The sequence below is a fragment of the Saccharomycopsis crataegensis genome, assembly GCF_037102585.1.
Source record: "Saccharomycopsis crataegensis DNA, jcf7180000000083, whole genome shotgun sequence".
NCBI lineage: Eukaryota > Fungi > Ascomycota > Saccharomycetes > Ascoideales > Saccharomycopsidaceae > Saccharomycopsis > Saccharomycopsis crataegensis.
The window spans coordinates 176,081-201,273 of record NW_027043828.1 but is presented as its reverse complement, the minus strand read 5'-3'; the positions used below and the strand labels follow the sequence as shown (position 1 = coordinate 201,273).

The 25,193-nt window shown below is 38.3% G+C and overlaps 9 protein-coding genes across 9 annotated transcripts; 4 read left to right on the top strand and 5 right to left on the bottom strand. All coding sequences in view use genetic code 12, as the record gives it.

Annotated features, from left to right (window-relative positions):
- Window positions 1–162: 162 nt before the first annotated feature.
- Window positions 163–2,319, bottom strand: DASC09_029250 (uncharacterized protein; the record flags this gene model as incomplete). The annotated part of the gene is made up of 1 exon (XM_064996528.1): window positions 163–2,319. One exon carries the CDS (start codon window positions 2,317–2,319, stop codon window positions 163–165), a length of 2,157 nt encoding a protein of 718 aa, XP_064852600.1.
- A 782-nt stretch (window positions 2,320–3,101) lies between these two features.
- DASC09_029240 (uncharacterized protein) lies at window positions 3,102–5,258 on the top strand (the record flags this gene model as incomplete). The annotated part of the gene is made up of 1 exon (XM_064996527.1): window positions 3,102–5,258. One exon carries the CDS (start codon window positions 3,102–3,104, stop codon window positions 5,256–5,258), a length of 2,157 nt encoding a protein of 718 aa, XP_064852599.1.
- A 1,298-nt stretch (window positions 5,259–6,556) lies between these two features.
- Window positions 6,557–7,099, top strand: SCP1 (Scp1p; the record flags this gene model as incomplete). Its single annotated transcript, XM_064996526.1, has 1 exon — window positions 6,557–7,099. One exon carries the CDS (start codon window positions 6,557–6,559, stop codon window positions 7,097–7,099), a length of 543 nt encoding a protein of 180 aa, XP_064852598.1.
- A 340-nt stretch (window positions 7,100–7,439) lies between these two features.
- DASC09_029220 (uncharacterized protein) lies at window positions 7,440–8,021 on the bottom strand (the record flags this gene model as incomplete). Its single annotated transcript, XM_064996525.1, has 1 exon — window positions 7,440–8,021. The coding sequence occupies one exon, from the start codon at window positions 8,019–8,021 to the stop codon at window positions 7,440–7,442; it is 582 nt and encodes a 193-aa protein (XP_064852597.1).
- Window positions 8,022–8,284: 263 nt separating this feature from the next.
- DASC09_029210 (uncharacterized protein) lies at window positions 8,285–10,265 on the top strand (the record flags this gene model as incomplete). Its single annotated transcript, XM_064996524.1, has 3 exons — window positions 8,285–8,309; window positions 8,391–8,490; window positions 8,558–10,265. The coding sequence occupies 3 exons, from the start codon at window positions 8,285–8,287 to the stop codon at window positions 10,263–10,265; spliced, it is 1,833 nt and encodes a 610-aa protein (XP_064852596.1).
- Window positions 10,266–11,127: 862 nt separating this feature from the next.
- Window positions 11,128–13,677, bottom strand: DASC09_029200 (Gat1 protein; the record flags this gene model as incomplete). The annotated part of the gene is made up of 1 exon (XM_064996523.1): window positions 11,128–13,677. The coding sequence occupies one exon, from the start codon at window positions 13,675–13,677 to the stop codon at window positions 11,128–11,130; it is 2,550 nt and encodes an 849-aa protein (XP_064852595.1).
- Window positions 13,678–14,352: 675 nt separating this feature from the next.
- PDE2 (3',5'-cyclic-nucleotide phosphodiesterase PDE2) lies at window positions 14,353–16,587 on the bottom strand (the record flags this gene model as incomplete). Its single annotated transcript, XM_064996522.1, has 1 exon — window positions 14,353–16,587. The coding sequence occupies one exon, from the start codon at window positions 16,585–16,587 to the stop codon at window positions 14,353–14,355; it is 2,235 nt and encodes a 744-aa protein (XP_064852594.1).
- A 334-nt stretch (window positions 16,588–16,921) lies between these two features.
- SAW1 (DNA-binding protein SAW1) lies at window positions 16,922–17,685 on the top strand (the record flags this gene model as incomplete). The annotated part of the gene is made up of 2 exons (XM_064996521.1): window positions 16,922–16,932; window positions 16,998–17,685. 2 exons carry the CDS (start codon window positions 16,922–16,924, stop codon window positions 17,683–17,685), a joined length of 699 nt encoding a protein of 232 aa, XP_064852593.1.
- Window positions 17,686–19,827: 2,142 nt separating this feature from the next.
- Window positions 19,828–23,325, bottom strand: DASC09_029170 (DNA-binding transcription factor; the record flags this gene model as incomplete). Its single annotated transcript, XM_064996520.1, has 1 exon — window positions 19,828–23,325. The coding sequence occupies one exon, from the start codon at window positions 23,323–23,325 to the stop codon at window positions 19,828–19,830; it is 3,498 nt and encodes a 1,165-aa protein (XP_064852592.1).
- Window positions 23,326–25,193: the final 1,868 nt, after the last annotated feature.

The window sequence follows — 25,193 nt, the reverse complement described above, 5'->3', positions numbered from 1 at the left end:
AGCAAAAAACAAAAAAAGGTGAAAGAACTGAAAGAAACAGAAAATCATAGAAAAATCAAGAATTGAATTAAAATCTTGAATTGAATGTTGATATATAATTTAGCTTGTAAAACTTAAAAAAGAATTAAAAGTGCAAACAAACATAAAAAAAATATAAGGAATCTAAGCATAGAAGAACTTTCTATTTTCCAATTTTTGATGCATTATTGTGCTGCTATCACCATTATTTTGGTATGGGTTTTTTCTGCCACTTCTGTTGCTATATTGTTTGGTGGTGCTTCTATAACGGTGACCACTAGATAATCTTCTAGATTGTGGATTTGGCAATTTCTTCTTTAATGAAGCAGACATTTTCAACTGCGATGCTTTATAAGCTGGCAATGGAGACTTGGTAGGCATTTTAGAGCGTGGCAGAGATTGAGAGTGATGAGGAGTTTTATGACCACCCTGTTTGCGACTATACCGACTCAAAGAGTTTCTCTTTTGTAATCTTGAATGAGCTGAAGAAGGTTTCATTGATGCGTTGTGGGAATATGGGGTATGCATAGAGGTTGAAGGGGTTTTATTTGATTTTCTAGAACTGGTGCGTGTTCTGTCCGAATCATTTTCTTTTATGGCCTTCAAAGATCTCGAAGTTGCTCTAGCAGATACTGGAGATTCAATTATATCATACTTGATGATGTATGTATCATTATCATTTTTAACGAGAGTTGAATTTCTTGCTAAATCGATCTGCGTAACCCCGGTATTACTGCCCAGCAAATCATCATCATTATTGATCTTGATCCCATTCATCACTAACGACATTCTTTGTGATGTCGCATTAGAATCTTCGTCATCTGCATATGGATTATCAAAGGAATATAAATTGTACAAATCAGTGGCGTTATCTTTGATTAAAACTGATCTCTTTTTGATTTGAATATTATTCATTGGAGTTCTTTGGATTGCACCAACGTGGTCATTGAAAGAAGTATTAACAGATAAAGATTTCACTTTTGGTTTGTCAGAATCAAGTCTTGGTAATGGATTAGCCAGCTTACTTCTATTTTGGACTCTCTTGAATTCAAAAGTACTAGATCTGTGATAATTACCACTCAATCTTGTCAAGGCAAAACTAGCATGAGTCTTTGAGCGGTTGAGTTTGGCTTTCGATGTTTCTTTCAATGATGAAGGTCGACCAAAAACCGTTGGTCCGTGACTGACTCTCTCATTATCAATTGGAGAATTAACTTTGTTGATCACCGACTTGATAACATTGACCAACTTGTTATTATTAAGAAAAGACTTGCGTTTATCATAATCATCAAGCATTGGAGTTTTAGGACCACCGTAAACACTTTTTCTTGATAAGCTCTTCATTGAGAGACGCTTGACGTTATTGATGATGTTTCTTCTGGTGACCACTACTCGGTATTTTAAAGTTTTCTTTTTAGGGACAGAATCATCTGATTGGGCTTTGTGGGCTTCCAATTCAGATGCTGAGATAGTGAAATCATTCTTGTACTGGCCAGATTGCATAGATGATAACTTGAAGGCCGCTGGAGGAGGTGGAGGATGGTGGGCAGAAGTTGGGGTCTTCAAAATTGATTTTGGATAAGCGTCGGCTCTTCTTGTCATTGGTTGCTGATGGTCCTTCACGGATATATTGGTTGGTGGCAATTTCTTTTGGTGAGTTCTAATTGGTGAGGCCACCTTAACTGGAGATGGAGGTTGTTGAAGCGACGACGAGATCACTTGTGGTTTATTATTTAAAATTGAGTCAATTGTTGGTCGCAAATCCTCTTGATTAATTCTGAGTCTAGTACTACTGGTTCCGGAAATTATTGAGGCGATATCTTCATCATAATCGACAATCAAGTCCATGATGAACGAATAGCAATCGGATTTGCAGTCTTCGGCTAGTGAATTTTTGGCACTGACTTCGAAATCCCGTTCATTTCTATATTTGACTTCGTATAACGGAACAGACGTGGCATTTGAAGATGTAATAACATCGACAGATTTCATGGGTTTAGGGGAGTCAAGATTGGAAGAAGATGCAGGGAGGGATTCGATTTCGGTGTCGTAATAGTAATCATCAAAGATGCTGTTGTTATTGTTGTTATTGGCACTGAAGATACTATCGGCAATGGTTTCATAACTATTGCCATTATTGTTGGTTGGCTCAAACTTGGAGTTCAATTTTCTAGGAGGAGCGAAAACATTATTATTATCATCATATTCTGAGTCCGAACTGTTGATGGAAAGGGCGTCAAAGTTGAGCAATCTTGGGTTTTCCAAAGACTCTGGAGAGGTTTGCAGCCGGGAAGATTGCATGATGGTTAGAGGATGATGATGAAGAAGAAGTGGAAACCATAGTCACCGATACGAAACTTAAACCTCTCAGCAGCGATGGGCCAAACTTATATGATGTTGCTAAGCGTCAAAAGCTCAAACTCCCTGGTCGGTGGGAAGCGGGAAATTACCGCCGATTCACACCCACGTGATCTAACGGTGACACACTGCCCAGTTGGCGATTGTTGTAAAAATTGTGTTGCAGTATATTATATTGCACAAGTGGTAGCACCTTTGGGGGTATCGGTATCACACAGTCTTGAAGCTCTGCGGACAATTGTTACAAAGAGTGGCAGTGATATAACCAGCAACAACCACAATGATGTGGTGGGATGGCAGTTACCCGGGCGTGACTCCACAATCTGAGTGTTCCGTAGTGGCGGTACCCTCATAAACAGTGTATCTTCGATCATCTGTATTCTGTAATCTGTAATATATATATATATATATATCTATATAATGGTGGTGATATATCACATTTGTGAAGAATAGTGCTATCTCAACCCCATCAATCGTCGGAGTATTGCGCTCCCATTGCCGATGGTTGTTGCCATGGCTACTCACACCTCTATCATCATCATCATCATCAATCATCATCATCACCGTTCCCCTCGATTGCTATTGAACTCTCCTCATTTTATATATAATAATAATAATAGTAATAATAATAATTTCAATATAAATATATAAATATAAATATAAATATTATAATTAATATACTCACAGAGTTTTCTAGATAAATATATACACAACAGCAATAAACCATGCCCCCAGCAATCATCGACCCTCCTTACTACAACCAAGGAGACTCGGTAGAAGACGTCCTTCAACGACTCCCGCTACCAACTAAAGAAATTGGCGCCACTTTTGAACTCTCTGATTCTAGAAAACCTGGCTACTCTCCAATAATCCGCAACGTCGGTGCCAAAACTCATTTGATCACCCATATCCACCCCGAGTTGACCACCTTACATCAGTATTTCCAACATTTCTCCCTTCAGTACGCCTCGAAAAACTATCTTGGTTATCGTCCTTTCAACAAACTTACCAATGAATATGAAGACTACAAATACTTCACCTATGCAGAAACCACACATTTGAAAAATCAGTTGGGTTCCGCCATCATAAAACTCTTGGAAAATACAGATCAGAAATCACCAATCATCACGATTTATTTACCCAACTGCTACCAATTTGTGGTGATTGATTTGGCGTGCATTTCTTATTCATTGGTTTCCACTTGCCTTTATGATAGCTTGGGCCATACTTCCGGCGCCTATATCATCAACCTTACCGAATCTCCAATAATCTTCACCACAAAATTACAGGCCTCAAAGATTTTCCTGATGAAACTAGATGCGACTATCGATCATAAATTGAAATACGTAGTGGTGATTGAAGAAATCGACATGGCCCAAGATTATCAACTTATCACCGCAGCCGCCAACGCAAACCTCATTCTATTTGATTTTCAAACATTACTCAATATTGGCAAAAAACATCCATCACCAAATATCCCACCGAGTCCTCATAACTTGTTTACCATATGCTTTACCAGTGGCACCACTGGCATGCCAAAGGGTGCAGAAATCACTCATGAACATGTGGTTGCTCAAAGTTGCACCTCGTTATTGCTTCATGACATGTCACACCCAGAAGCCGCCAGTTTTGAGTTTTTACCAATGGCTCATTGCTATGAACGAGCAGTCTTATTCAGTGAACTTTGTTATGGCTTTACTTTGCATTTCCCTCATGATCCACGAAACATTGCCAGTTATTTTGAAGATATCAAGCTCGTGAAACCAACGTTTTTTGCCACAGTTCCTAGAGTAATCAACAAGATTGAAGCACAACTCAGGGCAAAGATTGCCAAATCACGGTATTTGAGCTCGGTGATTGATTGGAAGGTGCAAAAATTGACTAATGGTGACCCCAATAATCACCATTTCTTATACGATAAATTGATTGCCCCAAGAATTCGTGCTGCTTTAGGTTTTCAAAGAACCAAATCCATATTATTGGGGTCAGCACCGGTGACTAAAGAAACAATCATTTATTTACAATGTGTTTTGGGAATTAATATTTGCCAAGGTTATGGATCCACCGAAACTTTTTGTGCCGGGGCAATTTCGTCAGATACCACGAATTTCGGGCTTGGAACAAATGGGTCAATTTGTTGTAATTTGGAGACTCGGCTTCGTGATGTCCCAGAATTGGAGTATTCTTGGGATAATAATCGCAGTGGGGAATTGTTGCTTCGAGGTCCAGCACTTACGAAAACCTATTATCGTCACGAGAAAGCGTTTGAGGAATCGCTCGACTCAGAAGGTTGGTTTAAAACCGGGGACGTGGCACAATTTGACGAGTTTGGTAATATGGTGGTGGTGGACAGGGTGAAGAACTTCTTCAAGTTGGCACAAGGTAAGTATATTGCTGCTGAGAAAATCGAACAGATTTATCTTCGTCAATGTCCGATGGTGGAACAAGTTTATGTCACTGGAGATTCTTTGCAACATTTCTTGGTGGGGGTTGTTGGGGTTAATATAGAAGTGGTGAAATCAATTGTTGTTGACCTTGGAATCCCGTGTGATTTCACCAAAGTTGAGCAAACCATGAAACAATTTGAAAACTCCCCCGAGTTATTAGGAGAACAACAGCCAATTAAATATTTTACGGCGATTCTTAATAGTGTTGCGGTTAAAAAACGGTTGTTGGAAATTTTGAATTTCAAGGTTGAGAAATTACTTTCGTATGAAAGAATAAAGAATGCTTTTTTTACAATTACACCGTTTGCCGTTGAAAAAGATACTTTGACACCCACTTTTAAAATCAAGAGAGTTCAAGTTAGAAAAGAATTTCAGAGCGTTATTAAAGATTTATATAAAGAAGGAGAAGTTTATAAAAATCAAGCTAAATTGTGATGTCTTGTTGTTGTTTCCTTGTTTGTTCTCCTTTTTTTTTTTATTCTTCTTCTAGTTTCCTTGTTTCTTCTCTTTCTGTTCTTTATTTCTAGGTACACTCTTTCTTAATTCCAGTGGCTATTAGATGATTTTCAATGACCTTTAATATCTTTTAAAAAAGCTTCTCTCGAAGAAAGTGCGTAACTTCTTTCATGACAGGCTGAATAGATAATAGATTAGCTGTTCGACGAGAAAAAGATTTCACAATATTTATTATCATCATTAGCTTATAATAATTAGAAATTGTTTTGTCTTCTATTATTCCCTTCATGTTGTATCCAGTTGGTTACTTTTGTGTGAATATTTTTATTGATGTGATCAAGTGTCAAAAAGGTAATTAATTGATGGGACGTTTTCAATTCCTGAGACTTCTAAAAAAAATTCCCATAATCCTAATTGTTTCAGATATAATCAAATATACACATAATGATGATTATATGTCTGGCACTATTTCCTGGTGAATTCTTATTCATAATATAGATAATTAGATAAAATATAGATCATTTCTGATAATCGACGGTCCAGTTGATCTTATCATGGAAACACAACACATCTCTGAAAGCCGTAACATCAGAGCCTAAAAAGAGTTGGTATTTCGGTAGAAGGAAATAATAGATATTATCCACCATTAGAAATAGAATGTAATAAAATAAAATAAAATACCAACCATTAGGCATGAAATTAATGGTGTCAGAATTCCCGTTGTCACCGGATAACCATAACCCCAGATATGATGTGACGGGAAGTGATCCGGTACCTTTTTACAATTTCCAGCTTAATATTTCACCTTCATTGCTTCTTTTATACTCTCATCCGAATAATGGTTTCATCTCACTTGCTTTGATCCAAATTTCTGTTTGTAGACTTCAACAAATACCAACCAAACTACATAAATTCCAACGGAATGTCAGACGCAATGCATCCCTATTCTTCCGAAGCAACTCCGGCATTTATTAGCAATAAAACAATACCAACAGCTCCACAAGGTACCAAAAAGCCAACCAAGGAAATTCCCCAAGTAATCTTTTCTAAAAATACTCTTTTGCCCTGCTACATATCACAAGTTTGCAAAAAAGTCCCATAGTATGCATCCTGGCCGGTGGGATGGGAATTCTTCCTCTAAACACCATGCGACTTTTTTTTTAAATACTCATCGATGTGCTCAATTCATTGAGTGATCATTTATCTCAATTCACCTTCCAATTGATAATTCAAATCAACCCAAACCAAAAACATTAACACTATATATATTCACAGAAATGCCAGTCAAGAGAGCAAGCAAGTACGATGCCGAGCAAGTCCAAGAAATCAAGGACTGGATCTTCCACGTTCTCGGACAAGACGCTCCACAGGGCGATTTATTAGATATCTTGAAAGACGGATCGGTGTTGTGTGACTTATCCAACAAGATCATGCCAGAATCCCCAGTGGCTTACAAAAAGAACCAAAAGATGCCATTCTTTCAAATGGAAACCATTGAAAAATTCTTGAAGAAGGCCCAAAAGATCGGGGTCCCTGCTAATGAAATGTTCTCTACCATCGACTTATACGAAAAGAAGGACCCAACTCAGGTATATACCGGATTGATTTCTTTGTCCAGATACTCCAACAAATTGAACGATGATATCCCAACCATTGGGCCAAAGTTGGTGGAAAAGAAGGTGTCTAACTCCCCACACAAGGCCAAGACCAACGATTACGTCTACACTTCTGCCGAATACAGTTACATCCAAGCCCACAAGCAAGGTAGAGGTCACCGTGTTGCTTCTGGTGGTAGTGATATTATCAGAGGTGCTGTCTAAACACACATTCAGCTGATCTCTCTTTCTTGTTTTATTATCGTCGTTCATTCCGTTTTTTTTTTTTTTTCTCTCTTTTGAACAACATGTGTATCATATATCAGTTTTATTAGAAATCCTATTGTATTATCTCTAATCTTTTTTTTTTATCTGTTTCTCTCGTTTTTATATTACATTGGCTATGCCTTCCATTTGGACAACTGGGCTTTTATTGCTATTAATTTTGACCCATGCCTCATGCTTATTCATTTTATACATACATATATATGTTCAATATTTACAATTGTTTTCATTATCCTTCTAAAGCCCGTAAAAAAAAAAAAAAAAAGGAATACATTCCCCTTTATATATTTGGTGGCAATATAAGGGCGGCAATTTGATTAGGCCTTTCGGTGGCTAGCAAATCAAAGCTCTGGCAGGCATTTCTGGTATTACCGATTTCGATCTGGATTCCTAAACTATTGAAAAACTTTCGATTCGATTCGTGCAATATTCTCGACTTCTTTCCGAGTCCCACCACTACAAGCTCGGGTTTCGGATGCACTAATTTGAAAATATTCAATGATTCATTGGAAAATTCCACCAAGAAATTATTAATGATGTTGAAGATCGGTTGTTGATTGTCTTTCCCACTGAGATTCAATTCAAACGCCTCACTTCCCAACAATAAAGCCCCAACAATCTCTTTATCCTTGCCTGGAGATTTAATCACAATCCCATTGGAAAGCTGTATTCCATTTTCCAATACTGATTCGATATTATTGGCGGGTTTTGATGATAATCCAAGCATATCTAATTTCGCTAATAACTTTGATCCATCCACCACTCCTTTTTCCGATTCGCTCCATCGCAGCGTATTATGAAACTGTCTGAGCCCCCATGGTCTAATAGCCCTCCTTATTCCAATACAAGATGATCTAAACATTATTCCCCAGTATAACAAATGCTCATCACCGCCAGTTGGAGAGCGAAGAGAGAAAAGATTGGGCTTTTTGCCGGTGGTGCTCGGTGGCCGTTACCCGCACAGAGAGATGAAGTATGCGCCCGGGTGACGAAAAGTGTCAAAATCGCCCTCTCAATTTTTTTTTTTTTTTTTTCTATATGGGGGAGTTTTGTTTGTGTTAAATTGTGATTCTACTAATTTCGCTTCATATTGCAAGAAGATAGTCTCCGTCAAATATCTCAATTATGGCAATACCACGCACCAGTGGACGTATATTGCCGACGTTCTTTATTGGTAGGGATTAGATCCTTGTATTCCTGGAAATATTGGGCTTTCTAACCTATTGTGTAGTTGATGATTCATCGATAAATACGTTTATAGCGTGGCGTCTTTCTAAAGTTGGCGTATCTGTCATATTATTGACAAATAATGAATCTCCAATTAACTGGATGTACGTTTTTTTTTTTCTTGACCTCTGTTGATGATGAAAGTCTTCTTTTTATCTAACGACCCATTAGATCTCAAACGTTTGGATCAGAAAGCTATTCGCCACATTTAACGGTGAAATCCGTAGACCAGCTTATGAGCGCATGGGATACAGAAAATAAGCTCGATTATTTATTGTTATATTCCCCAAGTTTGATCGAACTTAAATCTCTTGTTACCGAGATTAAGCCTTTGGTAGGAGAAAGCTCTACGATAATTGTCAATTCGAATTTCTCAATCCATTTGGAGCCAGTAGTATACTCGGCACTACCCAATAGTAATGTGTTTTCTCTTTATAGTTCTTTGGGGATCAAGAAAGTCCAGGACTACCTAGTGATGACCAGGGAGTCGAATTTATCGATTTTCTTGGGATTGAGTATCCATCATAATGATCAAATGGTGCCGCAATCCAGTATCGCAGTATTGAACTCCAAGAAGGTCAGATCGCCGTTAGGAAAATTTATAGCGCTTTTGAAGAAATCAGGAGTGAAATCAGTGTTCAAAGTGTCAACAGTTTCTCGCACCCGTTTTGCAACCCTTTTGTGGAAGCGCTTGATTCATTTGATTTGTTTTGATTGTTTTGCAGCTTTATTCAGGATTGTAGATATGAAAAAGTTATTCACCGATCCTCTAGTGTCACCATTAATTCAAAATATCATGAATGAGATATTAGTTTTGGCTTACAAATGTGGCAACAAGGACTTAAAGCCTTCACATAAAGATGCCATTTTTAAGAAGATGATGGATGAGTTTACCGAAGAGTCCGATGCGCCAATGGAGCATTATACCATAGTATTACCACCATTTATCAAATATTCTTTAGTTTTGTTCAATTACTACAGCGGCCAGGGAGTACCAACCGATTTAATTTTGGTGCAGCTAATAATGTTATCGATGTCTCTTAGAACATCAGTGCCTACTATTCAATTTTTATATGCTTCTTTGGTATCTCAGTTAAAATATACTGGAGTTGCTTTGTCAACAGTGAAGAATTCTATTGTTAATTCACCATCAGTCCAAACTGTTACTCATACCATTGACGAGCCGATGACCCCAAACCAATCAAATGATGATACGAGGACCAGCAATAATGAAATTCATTATTCACAAAGAAAAGCATTACAATCTGCTACTAGTGGTATCGATAGTGGAATTGAAGATTTCTATATTAGTGATAGCTCTTTGTTTTTCGAGGCCACTGAAAAAATTGATAGCTTGGTGAGTGATGAACAAGGAGTAAATGATGTAATAGAGGAGTCAGTTCAAGACCCTGATGATTCCCTGATATTGCGTGCGTTACCATTTTCTAATACTTTACAAACTGATGACGAGAGCGCGGATAGATTAAGAATGGTGAATGAGGCGTTTTCGGAAGTCCCAGTGATGCAAATAATTGCTGCCCAGAGCGGCAGAATGAGGGATGTGAGATTTCATGGGGATGTGGAAGAAGAATTACCAGAAACTAATATCAATGTCACTGGGGATTATACCAGATCTAGCACCGCTGCTCATGGGTTTACTAACACTATTGGCAATTCTTCACAATCGAAATATAATATTTCGAATTCCCGGTATGGGGATCCTAATAAACTGTACAAGTTTTCTAGGAATAAAGATTCCCACGTTTTATTTAAAGACTACAAAGATCTAATTGACAGTTTGCATTCAAGCGGTTTCATCGACGATACGAATGGTCGATATGGGGTTTATGATTCATTTTCTTCGTCTTTAAAGAAATAAATGCTTTGCTTTTTTTTTCAAGACAGAAGGTTTTAAATATTATCTCCAATTAATAACTAATGTATTTATGTATCGATCCCAGTGTAATAATAATAATAAAATAAAAAGAAATGAGAAAAACAAAAGAAAATTTATGTCGAACCAAAGAAAAAGGGAGTAAATAAAGATGAAAAATATTGACAACAATATTGAATAACATGATAATCGATTAGATGAGTGAAGAAAAAAAAAAAAAAGAAACGAAAACCAAACCTCAATATTGAAAAAGCAATGATACGAGCTCGAAAAATGTTGAGCACAATATGTACAATTGTCAAATTATCCAGTTGCCAAATTATTGCCATTTTAGCCAATGATTGGTAAAATTACCAATGGCCTAAAATTGTAACGATGATTGGGTAATCAATCCAAGGAGGAGGGGGGAAAGACTTCTGGAAATACTTCACCAAGAATATGAAATTATACTCCACCAAGCATGTAAAATTAATGAACCGAACCGTTTTCAAACATCTGTATTTAGATGAGCCATTTCCCATTATCCGGAAATGATGATGATGATGATGAGTTATTGAGAATGTTCAAAAATAGTAACGGGTTCTGTGGAAGTAATCAATTGGGGTTTTTAAACATGAGGAAGTGGTGATCGCTGTGTGATTGTAATTCTTTTCCCATTGTTTTGGTCCCGGTTATTTTGCAAATCTGCTTCAATACAAATGAAGTATTAAATTGGAATTACCTTGATAGTTGATGAAACTTAATTGATCATATTCCCAATTTTGACCATCATCTAAAACATAAACCACTATACCTACCATTTTTGATAATAAACAAACAGCCTTTTTGACTGGAATTGCCTCATTCCTTATCTAAACTTCAACAACCATTCCCAATTATTTTGACTATCATCTTTCGTAAAATCTTCGACATTCCTATCACCCAGATCAAACGTGGCACTGATTGGGGTGGCAATGGTGGACCCCGGAGAGGTTTTGATGACATGCGGTTGAGTGCTAGAAATATCCAAAGTTTGCAACATGGTCAATTCATTAGTAGAACTCAGTTTCACGGTGGTGGTAGGAGACGATGAGTTTCCTTGGTTGAAACTATAACTGGTTGGTGAGTTCAACGCGAGCAAATTGGAGGCCAGCACCGATAATGGCTTATCTTTTTTGATCTTACTCAATTTACCATTATTTTTAATAGGGATTGCCAGGGTGCCACTGGTCTTGGAGGTGGAAGTAGTAGAATTACCATTGCCATTATTATTATTATTATTATTATTATTGTTGTTGTTGTTGTTGTTGTTGTTGTTGTTGTTGGTGGTGGTGGTTGTGGTGGCATTGGTGGTGGAATTTTTACCTTTATTGGAATCTTCATCACCAGCACCTGTGGCGTTCTTGCGATTCGAAGATCTTTGAGAAGTTCCAGTGCCCCGTTGTCTTTTCTTAATCACGTCCGTCTTCAAAGATAATGGTCTAACGATCCCATGAAGTTTAAGAAACAACCCACAAGCATTACACAATGGCAGACCTTCGGCATTACGTCGCCATAATGGGGTGGTTTTAGTATGACAATTAGTACACTGACTAGGTTGATAATTGGCGGCGGCAGCGGTGGCGGATGATGATGACGATGAAGCGGAATTAGCAGAAGGCTTAGATTTCGAAGATTTCGAAGACCCATCTTTTTTAGACCCCCCTCCGGAGGTGGTGGCGGTAAGGGTAGAAGATGATGGTTTTTTCAGCTTCTTCTTGCTAGTGGTTTTTGAGATAGATTTCTTGCGTTGGTGGGCGGTTGGTTTAGTGGTTGATGATTTGGTAGTGGTGGTGGTGGTTGATGATGATTTTGGGGGTGGAAGGGTTGGGGTTGAGGTCACCGATGATGGTTCAGATTCGAGGGCTGCATTGAAAGCATTAAGTTGTTTAGTCAATACTGAAGTATTACTAAACCCAATATTTTTATTATTATTATTATTATTGTTGTTGTTGTTGTTGTTAAAGATCGGGCTGGCGATGGCGGTATGATGATGGGTGATAGTCAGCATTGGGGTGTCGATATCAGAATTATCAAATGGCGAAGAGGCTCCAGGAATTGTGGATTCCGAATTGAATGAGAAAATACTCTTGATGTTCTCGATTTGTTGATGGGACATTGTCGAATGCGAATGGTGGTGTCCGGGAACATGATCCATCATCATCGACATCCCAAAATCGCTGCCACTGGCATGCGAAAAGGTGTTCGATGGCACACTATTGCTGAACATCATCAGATCATCGGTCATCCAATTCAAGTTCTGGAGGATCGAACTTGGTGGTTGTGGTGGTTTGTTGTTGTTGTTGATGATGTTATTATTATTGTTATGGGTCATACCATTAAATGGCTCAGTAGTAGGATTCGAGATGAGTTTCCGTTGGGTTGGAAGTGACGACGGCTGGAACCCCATTGAAGTAATACCATTGGACGGTGGTGGGGCGAATATCGAACCTGCAATGCCGGTAAAATGATTATCATTATTGATTCTGTTGGTGGCAGGGAGCGAGAAATTAGAGTTACCGTTAAACATCGGATGCCCCGATGGGGCTTCCACCGCTAATGGATCGAGGGTAAAAGTGTATCCTTGATCGAAATTATCGTTATGATTATGAGTATTGTTAGGCTTTTTGATATTTTGACCCTTGTTGAAAAAATCCTCGGTGTCGATGGTTCTGGCTGGGATATCATCAGGGATATTCTTGGAATATTCATCATCAGCTTGACTCAACATGAAAGTATCGGGGCTCTTTAAGCGGTTGAATTTCATCATATTGGCAAACTTATTCGATTCGTTATTGGTCATTTTTTTGAGATTCGAAACGTAATCAAAAGTTTCGATGTTGTCCACCGCATCAAGACTATTTAGTACCGGGGTCTTAATGAATGAGCTAAATAATAAGTCTTGTTTGAGACTACTAGTTTGCCCCGTTAGTAGATCATTATGATTATGATTATTATTATTATTATTGTTGTTGTTGTTGTCATCGACATTCTGTGGAGGTTTAGGCATGGTTTCGGTTTCCCACATACAAACATCTTCATCAATAACCACCAGCTTCTTCTTCTTCTTTTTCTTCTCCTGGTTTTTTAACTTCAACTGTTTCAAATTGATCCCCATCATCCGCCAACTCATGTTTTCAATCCGTTCTTTGTACGGAAGTGACGCTTTTGCCGAATGGTACATTTTCCAGAGCAGCTCGGCAGAATTGAACAAATCTTTGGGACTCGACATGATATCTGATTGCAGATTATCATTATTATTATTATTGTTATTGTTATTGTTGGGAGGAGTAGTGGTGGAAATATCAACGTAGCCAAAATTGCCACGGATGCTATTTCTTTGGGCAGAGACAATGTCTGGAAGCTCGTCCATTATCATTAGCAAATGATCTTGTATCGCTGCAATGGTACCTTGAGCCTTTATTGTTGTTCCACAAAGTTGATCTTGGTGTTTTCCCCTGAGGTTTCAAGTTATTGTCAAGTGAATAGAGAGAGAGAGAGAGAACAAAAAAAAAAAAAAATGGTCGTAGATCTCACACAAACAAGTCCTCAAAAAAAAAAATGCTTATACCAAATGATAGATGATGATTTATGAGGATCACCAACTAGAAGAATTTTCTTTTAAAAAAAAAAAAAAAACCACAGCAAGTAAACAAATAAACAACAGAGAAGCAGTGACTTAGTGGTTACTGTTAAATAGAACTACGATAGAAACTGATTATATATATTTTTGCGTTGGAATTTCTAGGGAGACTAAAAATAAAAGGAAAAAGCAGCATGTATCTCCCAAAAGACTGCGGGTGCCACCTGGACGGGTCTTTTTGCTAATCATTTTGTCACCTTCGGTGGGCTGCGCAGCGGCCGCCGCTGATTGGCTGAAGATACCGGATAAGCTGCACAAGCATGCAGGTGTGAGTATCATGTTTGTGTGCGGGTATCACAGTATATGTGCATATATCTGCATTGTTCCGGCACACCGGTATATCCTTACAAAAATAAACCCATCAACAACAATAATAATAATAATAATTGAAAATATAATAATAATAATACATCATTTCTTGGCTCGCTCTTCAAAAAGCTTCCAGAAATGTAAGTTCTTGTTGAGGATACGCAAAATGAACCCCAACCATGGAAGAATCTCATTGATCTTCTCAAACAATTTGTAACTAATCTGCTCAATAAAGAAAATTTGACTCTTGCATAAATTAGGATTGTCCATCACCAATTGTCTCAAGGTGACATCTCCAAGATTGTGAGTCTCTGGTTCGGCCATCGGTTGATCTTTGGACGATGATTCTAAGCAATTCACAAGCTCTTGTAATTCTTCATCGTAATGCTTGTCGAGCCCCTCGTAATTTCTTAAATGCTCCACCAATTCTTGATCATCCGGCAACTTCGCATCGTCAATGGTGGCTCCGTATTTGAGAATCTTATCCAACGTGGCGATCTCCGCCATTTCTTTGCCCAAAATTACCCCCCATGTGGCACTAAGCTTTAAAGGTCTGGTGATATTGGAAATATCTGCACACTTGAGTAATAACTGACACAACAATTCTGAAGAGACTTCGAGTTTCGGAAGCTCGTTCCCATTTTTGATTTTCTCAAGCGCGTCACGCTCACTGTTGATGATTTGATTAATGAACGAAAAATGTTTTTCCATATCGGTGGCCAAAATACTCTTGGCAATGATTCTTTTCACATCCACCGGTTTCCCTGGAGACACCATGCTGATAATCTGCTGATCAAACAACGCTGGCCAATGTCGCTGTAATACATCATGGAATAAAATGAAATGGTAGTTCTCAAGGATCGATTGATCATTGAAAATAATCGATAATGGCGAGCGGTTGGTGATGATGAAATGGTTGGTCAACCCTGGGTGACCGCTGTCGTGTCCAAGGGCGGCAATAAGCAACGCCAACACTTCAACAGGACATAAAAGTTGCGATTTTTCACGTTGTTTAAATTTCCCATACGCGGTGACCACAATGGTTTCCAGCGCGCAATTGGTAGTTTCTGTGGGGAATTCTTGGTCAATCACCGTTTGATAAGTTTTAAGCTGGTTCAAGTATAACTTTGGTGATTTATTATAGATGTGGTACTCGGTAGATGGGTCGAGTTCTTCAGCTTCTTTCTCCAAACTATCATTGTTATCAATAGTCTGTTCATTGAAATCCACGATATGATTCCAACAATTCCCGTCCTCACAAAGCTCAGAGGCATTATTTTTTTGACGTTTATAATCATGAACAATTTTCTTTTTGGAAATGATCGAGTGTTTTGGCACAAGGTTCAATTTGAGGAAATAATAAAAGATTGCTTGTACCACATCCACGGCGTGTCGGAAATTGTGAAAATCGTTGCCTCCAACATAAACTTCTCTCACGTTAATCAACAAACACAATAATTTGCTGTCATCCAACGCTATCCCGGAGTCCTTGGGGAATAATTGAAAGACTCTCTTGAATATTAGAAAACACACATAAACCAATTCATCGTACGTCAAATCGTGTGCTTGGAAATACCAACTTTCTATTAGGAATTCTTCGATATAAAACTTCCGGTCGTCACCAATGCACAAGATATTTTCAAAGTCGATATTTTTCAACATTAAATCAAGATACTGATTATATTTTGTCTTTGGGGTGAGTGGATGAATATTGCTAGAGAAATTATGGTTTTGGTTCAACACCCGAGCAAGGTTCTTTGGAATAGTATTAATAAACGATGGGAGCAATGGGTAATTTGAATCATTGTAAGTCTTTGTAACATTTAGTGACGTTAGTTCGTTTAACAAACCCCGGTGTTTATCAGTTAATTGGTCAAACGACGTGACTTTGCCAAATACCGTCAACGATAAATCGTGGGGAGCCCCATTTAATCCCACCAATGTTTGCATACGACGGAACCGATTCTTTGAAAAGAAATGATGGTTAGTCACCACTTCCCGGAATAATATTTGCTCCAATTTCCCTGGTTGGTCAGTCACACTATGGTAATCAAGGATGATGATGTTCAAATGCGGGAAGAACGCAGATAATAGTACTTCCAATTGAAGAAATGAGAGATCCTCCAACAGGTCTGCCCATGACGACGCAGGCACTGCGGGTACGTTGATGACAATTGGGATAGGAAAGGCAAAGCTGTGTTCGATACGCGATAGTCCAATGAGCCCTACAAATAATTGTTTTACCGAGGTAAACAGTACGAGAGTAAAGTTTGAGGAATCAAGAAGGGACAGTGATTGCCGACCGTTGGTGGCGCAAACAATAAGCGGGAACGCCATAAGAGGGTTTGTATTTGGAAGGTGAAAGGGGAATGTGGATGACTGGTGCTTGTTTTTTGGATGTGCGAGTATTACTATTCCTTGGGGGGGAGAGAGTGGCTGTGGATATTGCTTGTTTATTTGCTAGTGATGGCAGACACAACAATCGGCGGTTACAAATTACTTTGGGTGAAAAAAAAAGAAGAAGAACGTTGTGGTGTGCGGGTGTTTTCTCGCAATCAGTGGGAGTGGGCGGCTGGCTGGTGTGCGGGTGGATGGCCGGCTGGGGTCAATTACGACGACAACTCAGAATGAGCGATGAGCTATGGGGGTGGTGATATAAAGATCAACCAGAATGGCCCCTTCGTATGTGTATAATATATATATATTCGCACCAAACACAAACATGATTACTAACACACCTTCATTAGAACTTCATTTCTCAAAATCCTGGATCGCTCGGCAATCCCCATCAGGGCATTCATCAATCGTCGAGCCATAGCCCAGCAATTGACTCCCGAAAACCCAGCGTTCTTCCAAACCGTGGTATCTGTATCAAATAACTCGAAATCTATAGTGAGACTCCATCGCGCCACTAAACTACGGCTCTCAAGGATCGATCTTTCGCGAATTACTACAACCTTCCGTGATTCTTTGGTTGATATCCTATTCCATATTGATGTTGAAGAACTCGAATCGATATCTTTAATTAATAGCAAGGCCAAAGATGGGAAATTCGTTCTAGACGATTGGGATCATCATTCTACCAAAGAAAGTAGCTCTGAAAAAATCCCGCTCAACGTTTCCCGGTCGAAAGATAACATTGTCTTGGGGCTCGCCAAAGCTGGATGGAGAATCCACTTGGTAATAGATAAGACCCAGCTTGAAATATTGCGAACCGGCACATCAGTAAACTCAAAAGGGTTTAATTATGGGAATTACATGCGATTGATGATGAAGACCGCGGACTTCACATTCCCAGTTGAACAAGAGGAGAACCCCGAAGCAGTGGGAATATTCCTTGCTGAAGAAAATAAAAAAGTTGAAGGGATTTTGAAGTACAAAAAGATGCAGATCATTGGTAAAGGAATCGATGTATACGTTTTGAGAAGACCTTAATTACAGGGCTTTTCACCTCATTCAACCTCGCTAACTCTCCTTCCCTAATTGGATTGGATTAGCCAGGAGATTTAACGTTGATAATTTTGTGGTGATAAGCATAAGAAGTCTAGTACAATTACCAAGGCAACAAATATCATTGATTTATGTTGCTTGCAACCAGCGATATCCTAGAGCTACCGTATTAATAACAGAAGTGAGATCATTGATTTGCTTTGAAGGCTGGAATGTTCGGATAATTAAGGAGAAATGTTGGGTTCGATAAAATTAAAGACAATGGAAGATATTCTGAGAGTTTGTTACTTGAAAAAAGTCTGGGAAAATCTGTTAGATCATCATATGGCAAATAAAAACTACAATTATGGGTAATCAGAGTCTCTTGTATAGTTTGCAACCCTTGGATGCTCGTAATTAAATCAGTATATGATACACGCAACTCTTTAAGACTAATTAAGCCTTGGAAATTTTCATTGTTGTAGGCTCTGGGAGATTTCAAGAGGAAAGTTAATTATACTTAAATCAATAATAGATTTATTAACTATGTCATTAGAATAGTATTCTGCTTGTACATCTTCTATAACACAAAGCTTTAAAATTTCACTGGACTCTGGATAACCTAGGAGCTCACACATTTGGATTATTAAATCATTGGGAAGTTTCTTTTGGAGGTGTGAAAGCACTGGATACATAGTTGAGAAGTCTACATTAAGTACTCACTATATATAGTGAAATTGGTAATGAAATTCTTTCTATTCATAATCCACTGGAAATCACAGACCCTCTGTTCCAGAAGGTGCGGTTTACTCCTTTATGGTGCTTCCTTGAGCACCGGCGGCTAAAGTATCTTTACAAATTGTCTTTTCATTTTGCATTATTTGGTGTATTCTTTATTTAATATCCTATATTATTCCTGGAATATTCTGTTGATTGTTCTGTATTATAAACAATTAGAAATAAGAACAGTTTTTTTGTATCGAACAAAAAATATCAATCTGTAAGAATCTTTCCCTACATCGTAGATGCTCCAGTAAACAATCTCAACATCACAAGAGAAAATATCCCACCTAGCTCTATATTCACAAAAATAGTGGAGCTAATCCAACCCCTGGACCGCCCTTTCTATCAAGGAAAAGCCAATCGAACTTCAACAATAGAACACAAAGAAGATATAAAAAAAATGGGACCTTCACAACAAGACATGCACACCCACCCCTCTGTGCTCCTAGAATCGGAAAGGGGGTGCCCCCATCAGACTCTATATAATGAAATAGTATTTATAATATATTATTCCATTTATATTTCAAGCTGTGCTCCAATGTTGTATTGTTGTTGCTTTGTGGTTAAAGATTTGGGAAGTCTCCTGTGATTTGAGAAATTCTAATTACCATTTGTGGGATATTTATTTGGGCATTACATTGAGAAAATTGCCTCCAAATCAATATTGAGTAATCATTCTAAAAAGTCAGATATCAACTGATAATAATATATTTCGCGAGTAGTAGCTGCTCTGACTTTATAATCTATTTTGTCTATGACCACATCACGTCAAACCGATGAGAGAGACGCCCCTCGTGCGTCTATAAAGGAGACTTTTATTTCCATACTTACCCAGCAGCATGTATATAAGAGATAGAGTTCTGCCATTTCCTAACTTATCTATAAAGTCATTGATGGTTGACTACTCCACTATTTTCATAATAATAAAATGCCGTTGTGTCAAGTGGACAATACTTTATATTTAAAGCACAACTGATCGTAAAGAAACCAACCATTTAAAAATTCAAGAAACGTAACATGATATAACAACATTATATAAAGATGAAACTCTCAGAAGGAGTGAAAACAAAATAGTGAAAAAATAAACGGTAAAAAAACAATCATCATCATAACTGAAAAGCTTAGAAAAAAAGCTTCCAAAGAAACAAAAAAAAAAAAAAAAGCTGCCAAATAAAAAAATTTTTCATCCCAAGCTAGTAAATACTATTATACACCTCTGAAAATTCCCGTTCCTGCTTCATTATAATAAGGTCGTTGTGTAAAAAAAATTCAGTAGAAAACAACAACTAAAAAAAAAAGACATGATCTAAGAAAACAAAGAGTTTAACCAATTGGGCCTTCTCCACCGTATGATATAATATTTGATCATTTCTGCCATTGGAAAAAACTTCCACGCGAGTACTCGTCCGTCGGTACTGGGTTATTATCATTATTATTGAAGAATGCACTAATCCCGCTTTGCAAAATGCTATCAGCGGCATTACTATTGTTCTTAGGATTCTGGTTGGTATTATACTGGTTCGCATTATACCCGTTATTATGGGGGATCGAGCTACCGATATTAGATTCATTACCATTGTTATTCATGAGTTTCATTTCGCCATCAGGATTAATAGGTGGTGAGTTTTCCTGGCGTTTCGCTTCTTGTTCCGCCATGCTGGATATCAATGACAAATCCAATAATTGGGCAAGCCCAAGCGACCCATCAGCAGCGAATTCTGAAAAGAAGTTTTGATCGCCTTCGTATTCGGTCGGTGATCCCCGCGCCTGGTTGGTGCTGCTAGACACCGACATTGGCTGGGCCACTAACGATTCAAGGAATCCCATCATTTCATCACTACTAACACTGACATTCGGAGCCGCAGGACCATTAGAAGATGTGGAAACTGAGGTTTCGGTGCTCGCGCTTTTCACCATAGACGATGCACTACCATCCAACAAGATCCCACCTGGAGTAGCATTGTTCACCATTACTGCATTATTATTATTATTATTATTATTATTTGTGACATTACTTAAAGGTGAATGAACATTAGGCTCCATCTTTGGGAACCGGCTAGAAACATCGGCGGCATTAGTTGTTGACGAAGATATTAATTTTCGAGCCCCATTTCCATTAACCCTATTCTTTTTTTGTTTCTGTTTACCATTGGCAGATCCGTTCAAAATTGCAGCCGCGGAATTCGGAGGACTCAAAATCGACTGGATGGTTTCTTCAAAGGTTTTAATGGCATTGACCGATAAACAACCAGGGGTCTCTAATTCTGTCTCCAATTTCAAATCGGCAATTAAATCGGTCAATTTCAGTTTCAAGTCTTGGAAAAGATTCCCGCCCCGCGCGTAATCTAACGCCCCTTTAGCCCCCAATAACCCATAACGGGCTCTCATTCTTGCGCAATTGAAAGGAGTGGCCAAAAAGCATGCTTGTTGAGCCATGAAGTTGGTAATCCCCATGATGGTGTTGGTTGACTGTTGAATAGTTATGTACGAGGATGAGCCTCTGGATGAACGAACTTCGGCAGCAAGCACTGGAAGATAAATCAAGATCTTGGCTTGGTAATAAAGGACAATCGTGGTCAAGATTTTGTTCGAGTAATTTTGGTAATCGTGGTTTTTCAAAACTCCATTGACATCAAGAGTAAATTTCAAATGGTCTGGTAAGTCTTTACGCCAATTTTCAAGTAAATCTTCCAATATAATACACGATTTCCCAAGGGCATCGATGGTCACCCCGCCTCTCCGGAAAATTGAGTCCAAAATATTCCCCAAAATCTTTGAGAAACGCATCATTGCGAGGGAAAGACTTGAAACTTTACCAACGAGTGACAATGGAGAATTATTGATCATTAAAATATTGGTGTTGTTGTCATCTTCAGCATCATCATTGGCAAATGGCAAAGCACATTCAATCTCATAATCTTTCAATAATCTTGGAACCCCCAACTGTAATGACCCAAACGCATCAAGGATGAAAATACACCAAAAAAGAATACGACGTTCCGATTGTTGGATTTTTGAGACAATCGAACCACTATTGCTCAAAACGGCTGATGGACAACGATGAAGACGCAATTGTTGACCCATGCTCACCACTTTACCCCGAAGGGTATAAGAACTACCAATATCCCCGACGTTAAGGGTATATGAGAGGGCAAGGGAAAGGATTTGTAACGACTGCATGGAACAAGACTCGACAATCGATGACGAAATAATCTGCTTGATTAGATGATGATAATAGTTTAGAAGACGAATTGTGGCGTCATTATCATTAATTACCCCTGGTTGCTCCTGGTCGCAATTTTTATAATTACTATTGAATGGGGTCGAAGAGGATTTATTCGAATGAATGAATCGAATAGACTTTTGATTACCTTTGGCAAACGAGGTATCATTAGAGTGTCGTGAGCATTTTACTCTACCCAAAAGTGCCAACGCCACGATTATTATCGCCACTGCCCCGAATTTCTCATTGCCAAACATGTCATTATCGTTGAACTTATTTTCGGCACTTTGCATCAACTTCATGTAATTTTTCAAGAATTCTTGTTGATCAACCACCGGGACCAATTTATGCCATTCTTGGAAATAGTAAGTGATAAGTTGGTCCAAATCTAATCTGTTTGGGAGCTTCAAATTGACAAAAAATAAATGAGACTCTGCCCGGCTGATTTTATTGAAATTAATATTCTTGAGGTTGATGATGGTGGAATCATCAATCATATGGTTAGGGTTTTTGGTGACGAAATGGTACTTAAGTAATGCCAAAGTCTTGGCGGTGAACACTGCTGGTTTACTATCGAATCCATGAGCGTTACCGAGTTTGCCAATGAGCGATGGGATGAATAATATTTCTTCTGTGGTTCGTGGGGTTGACATTGCCACGAGGGTTGCAATTTGATTTTTAATTTTATTTCTGTCATTATTCATCGAGGCAATGGCCATTGCTGCTGCTGCCCCTGGAGCTTCTTTTTGTTCGAATGACACGTTGAAATTATTGTAATAGGCATTCATGTTGGAAGAAGATGAAGACGTTGCAGGGTTTCGTAGACCTACGAGTTGTTTCTTCCCATCATCAAAGAAGTTTGATTTTCCTAGTTTGTCATTGCTATAGCTTTCAAAGCTCGAGATTGATAAAAGATCATCGTCATTATCGTCATCGTCAAAATTATCATTTTGTCGATCTCCGAGAATCACACTGGCGGCAATACTAGTAGGTCTTTCATGGACAGAATGAGGGAAGTTTACACATCCACAATTGCAACCTTCTTCGTGGGGTTCGTGGGTATGTAATTTCGGTTGGTTTAATTGGTTCAATAATGACAAATTATCGGAATTTAGAGGCGATTCTTGATCTATTACCACACTGGAATGTGTTTTTGATGGTTGAGGAATGGCAATTGATGAAGAGGTTGATTTGTCATTGGGTAGAAAACTTGCGGACTTTGATTCTTGAGGAATATTGGTATTAATACCATTGGCCTTTTTATCAATTGTTGTGGTATCCCGACGATGATCATTATCATTATTATCGTTATCGTTGTTATTGTTATTACTAGTTGGCTTCGAGAGTAACTCCAATTGTTCGTCTTTTAGATCTATTAGAGCAATAAGTTTGCGATTCTCCGCCTCTAACTCTCGAACACGTTCTTCCAATGATTCAGTATACCCTCGAGGAAAAGCTCTTCTCGATAACCTATCACTTATTTTACATTCAAACCCCACTGCAGCACACTGAGAACACTGGGGTCTTTTACCATCACATTTCGTTTTCTTCGAGCGACAGCGATCACAAGCCTGGGCCACACGCTCGACCCCGTCGGCTGACCTGATAACCTTTGCCTTGCTTGGTTTCTTCGGAGGCATGCTATTGATTATGTTACCAAAAAAGAATAGCGTTCGCCTCTTGGGAGATGAGTCAAATGGAAAACTTCAAACAGATCGAATTTCCTCCGGGGCGATGCCAGGGCTGCTGACCGGAGTGGGGCTCACCACCCCCTTTTTGGCACATTTGGTGATGAGTTTGGCATTATTTTATGGTGATTTTGCAGTTATTTTGCGTTTGTTTTTTTTTTTAGGTGTTTTTTTAGGATTATATATAATATTTGAAAGATCATTGACTACTTTTGTTTGGTTTGATACTGACAATTGACGATCATTAGATTCCAAATCAAATCAAATGTCCTCGCAGGATCACAAATTGAATTGACCTTGATGGTTCGCCATAATATTCAACAATTAGGAAACAAAATTATTATAATAATAATTGATGAATATAATGTCTGACAAAAAGATATATCATAAACTTCTTTGATATTGGGTGGTCGCTGTGGAAGCTCCATAATCAGCCAATACCCATCAGCATAAAAAGTGCCTTATGGCCGGTATCGCAGTCCGACGATAGCGCATTTTTGAGTTATAACTCAGAGATTTACAATTATTACGAAGAAATATTGGGTGAGTAGTTAAATTATTAAGCACTTTCAACTAAATACCATACATAGGGTTTTGGAATGCTGTTGGGTTTGGAGTATTCTGAGAATAATGATCATGTAAGTTTTTAAAAGACCCGGAGAATGAAGCACTTCTCAATACCAGTTGGCTACTTTATCGATTGAATTTAGAAAAAGTCTAGGATATTCAGCATACTCAAGAAGTAGTGGAATTTATCCCCTGATTCCAATTTTCTTCTTATGCGAATCATTTGAGGTTCAGCAGTGTGTTTTCTCAACATGGAGAGTATGAAAGATGGTAAATGCTCATTCTTACTCTGCATTGGAGAGTAGATATTGCTTGACTTATATATAACACAGGAGAAGAAAGCCCTCCCAATTCAGATCATTTTGAATTTTTTCATTGTTTTTTTTTATCTATGAGAAGACAATACAAGTTGATGACATGGTTTAACAAACGAAAAATAAATTGTTGAAAACTTTGTGAATATGAACCACTTAATGAGTAAATATCAACAATTACAGATTCTTGAACTGGTAAAGCTGCTATTACTATCAACAATCGAGCCCGAACTAGTTATTAATCAAAACTGGGGGGTACAAATAGCAACTTGAAAATGAAATGCAAAGAACAAGGCTTCCAAGACAAAAGTATGGATAACGATATCCTATAAAGGCTTAACCACCAGAGATTTCTCTCATACAGCTTGACGTCGGTAAGGTTTTATAAATACAAAGACTCTATTTGATCGAATAAAGTTTCTACATGCCAACTGGTAAAGGTGGTTACGATTACGATGCATGTCAGCCAGACCTTTATAATGCGTCAATAACGACCACATTGATAAGATATTTACTGCCAATGACTGGAAACCACAAGAACTGGAAAGAAGAATATTCAATAAAAGAAGAATTATATTAACCAGCAAGAAATCACATTAAATAAGAAGAAGAAAATGGCCAAATAAAAGAGGAATCAAGAATCATGACAGTGTACCACACCCCACACAAATTGCCCTATTGGGAGGCGAAGACAGGGTAAATGATTGATCAGAACACTACCCGGACCAACTGTGTTGTCCTTCTCTCTATCTTTTAGGGGCATTTCCACCATTAGAAAGCGAGTGTTGTGTGATATTTCCAGAGTATATTATATTTCTACATACATACATATTATATCTCATTTCAATATCCACCTAGCCATTCCTGGCAAACGGTGGTCCTCTCGCTGATTGCAACAAAGAAAGTGTCCACGACCCCGTGACCAACCACAGCAGGAAA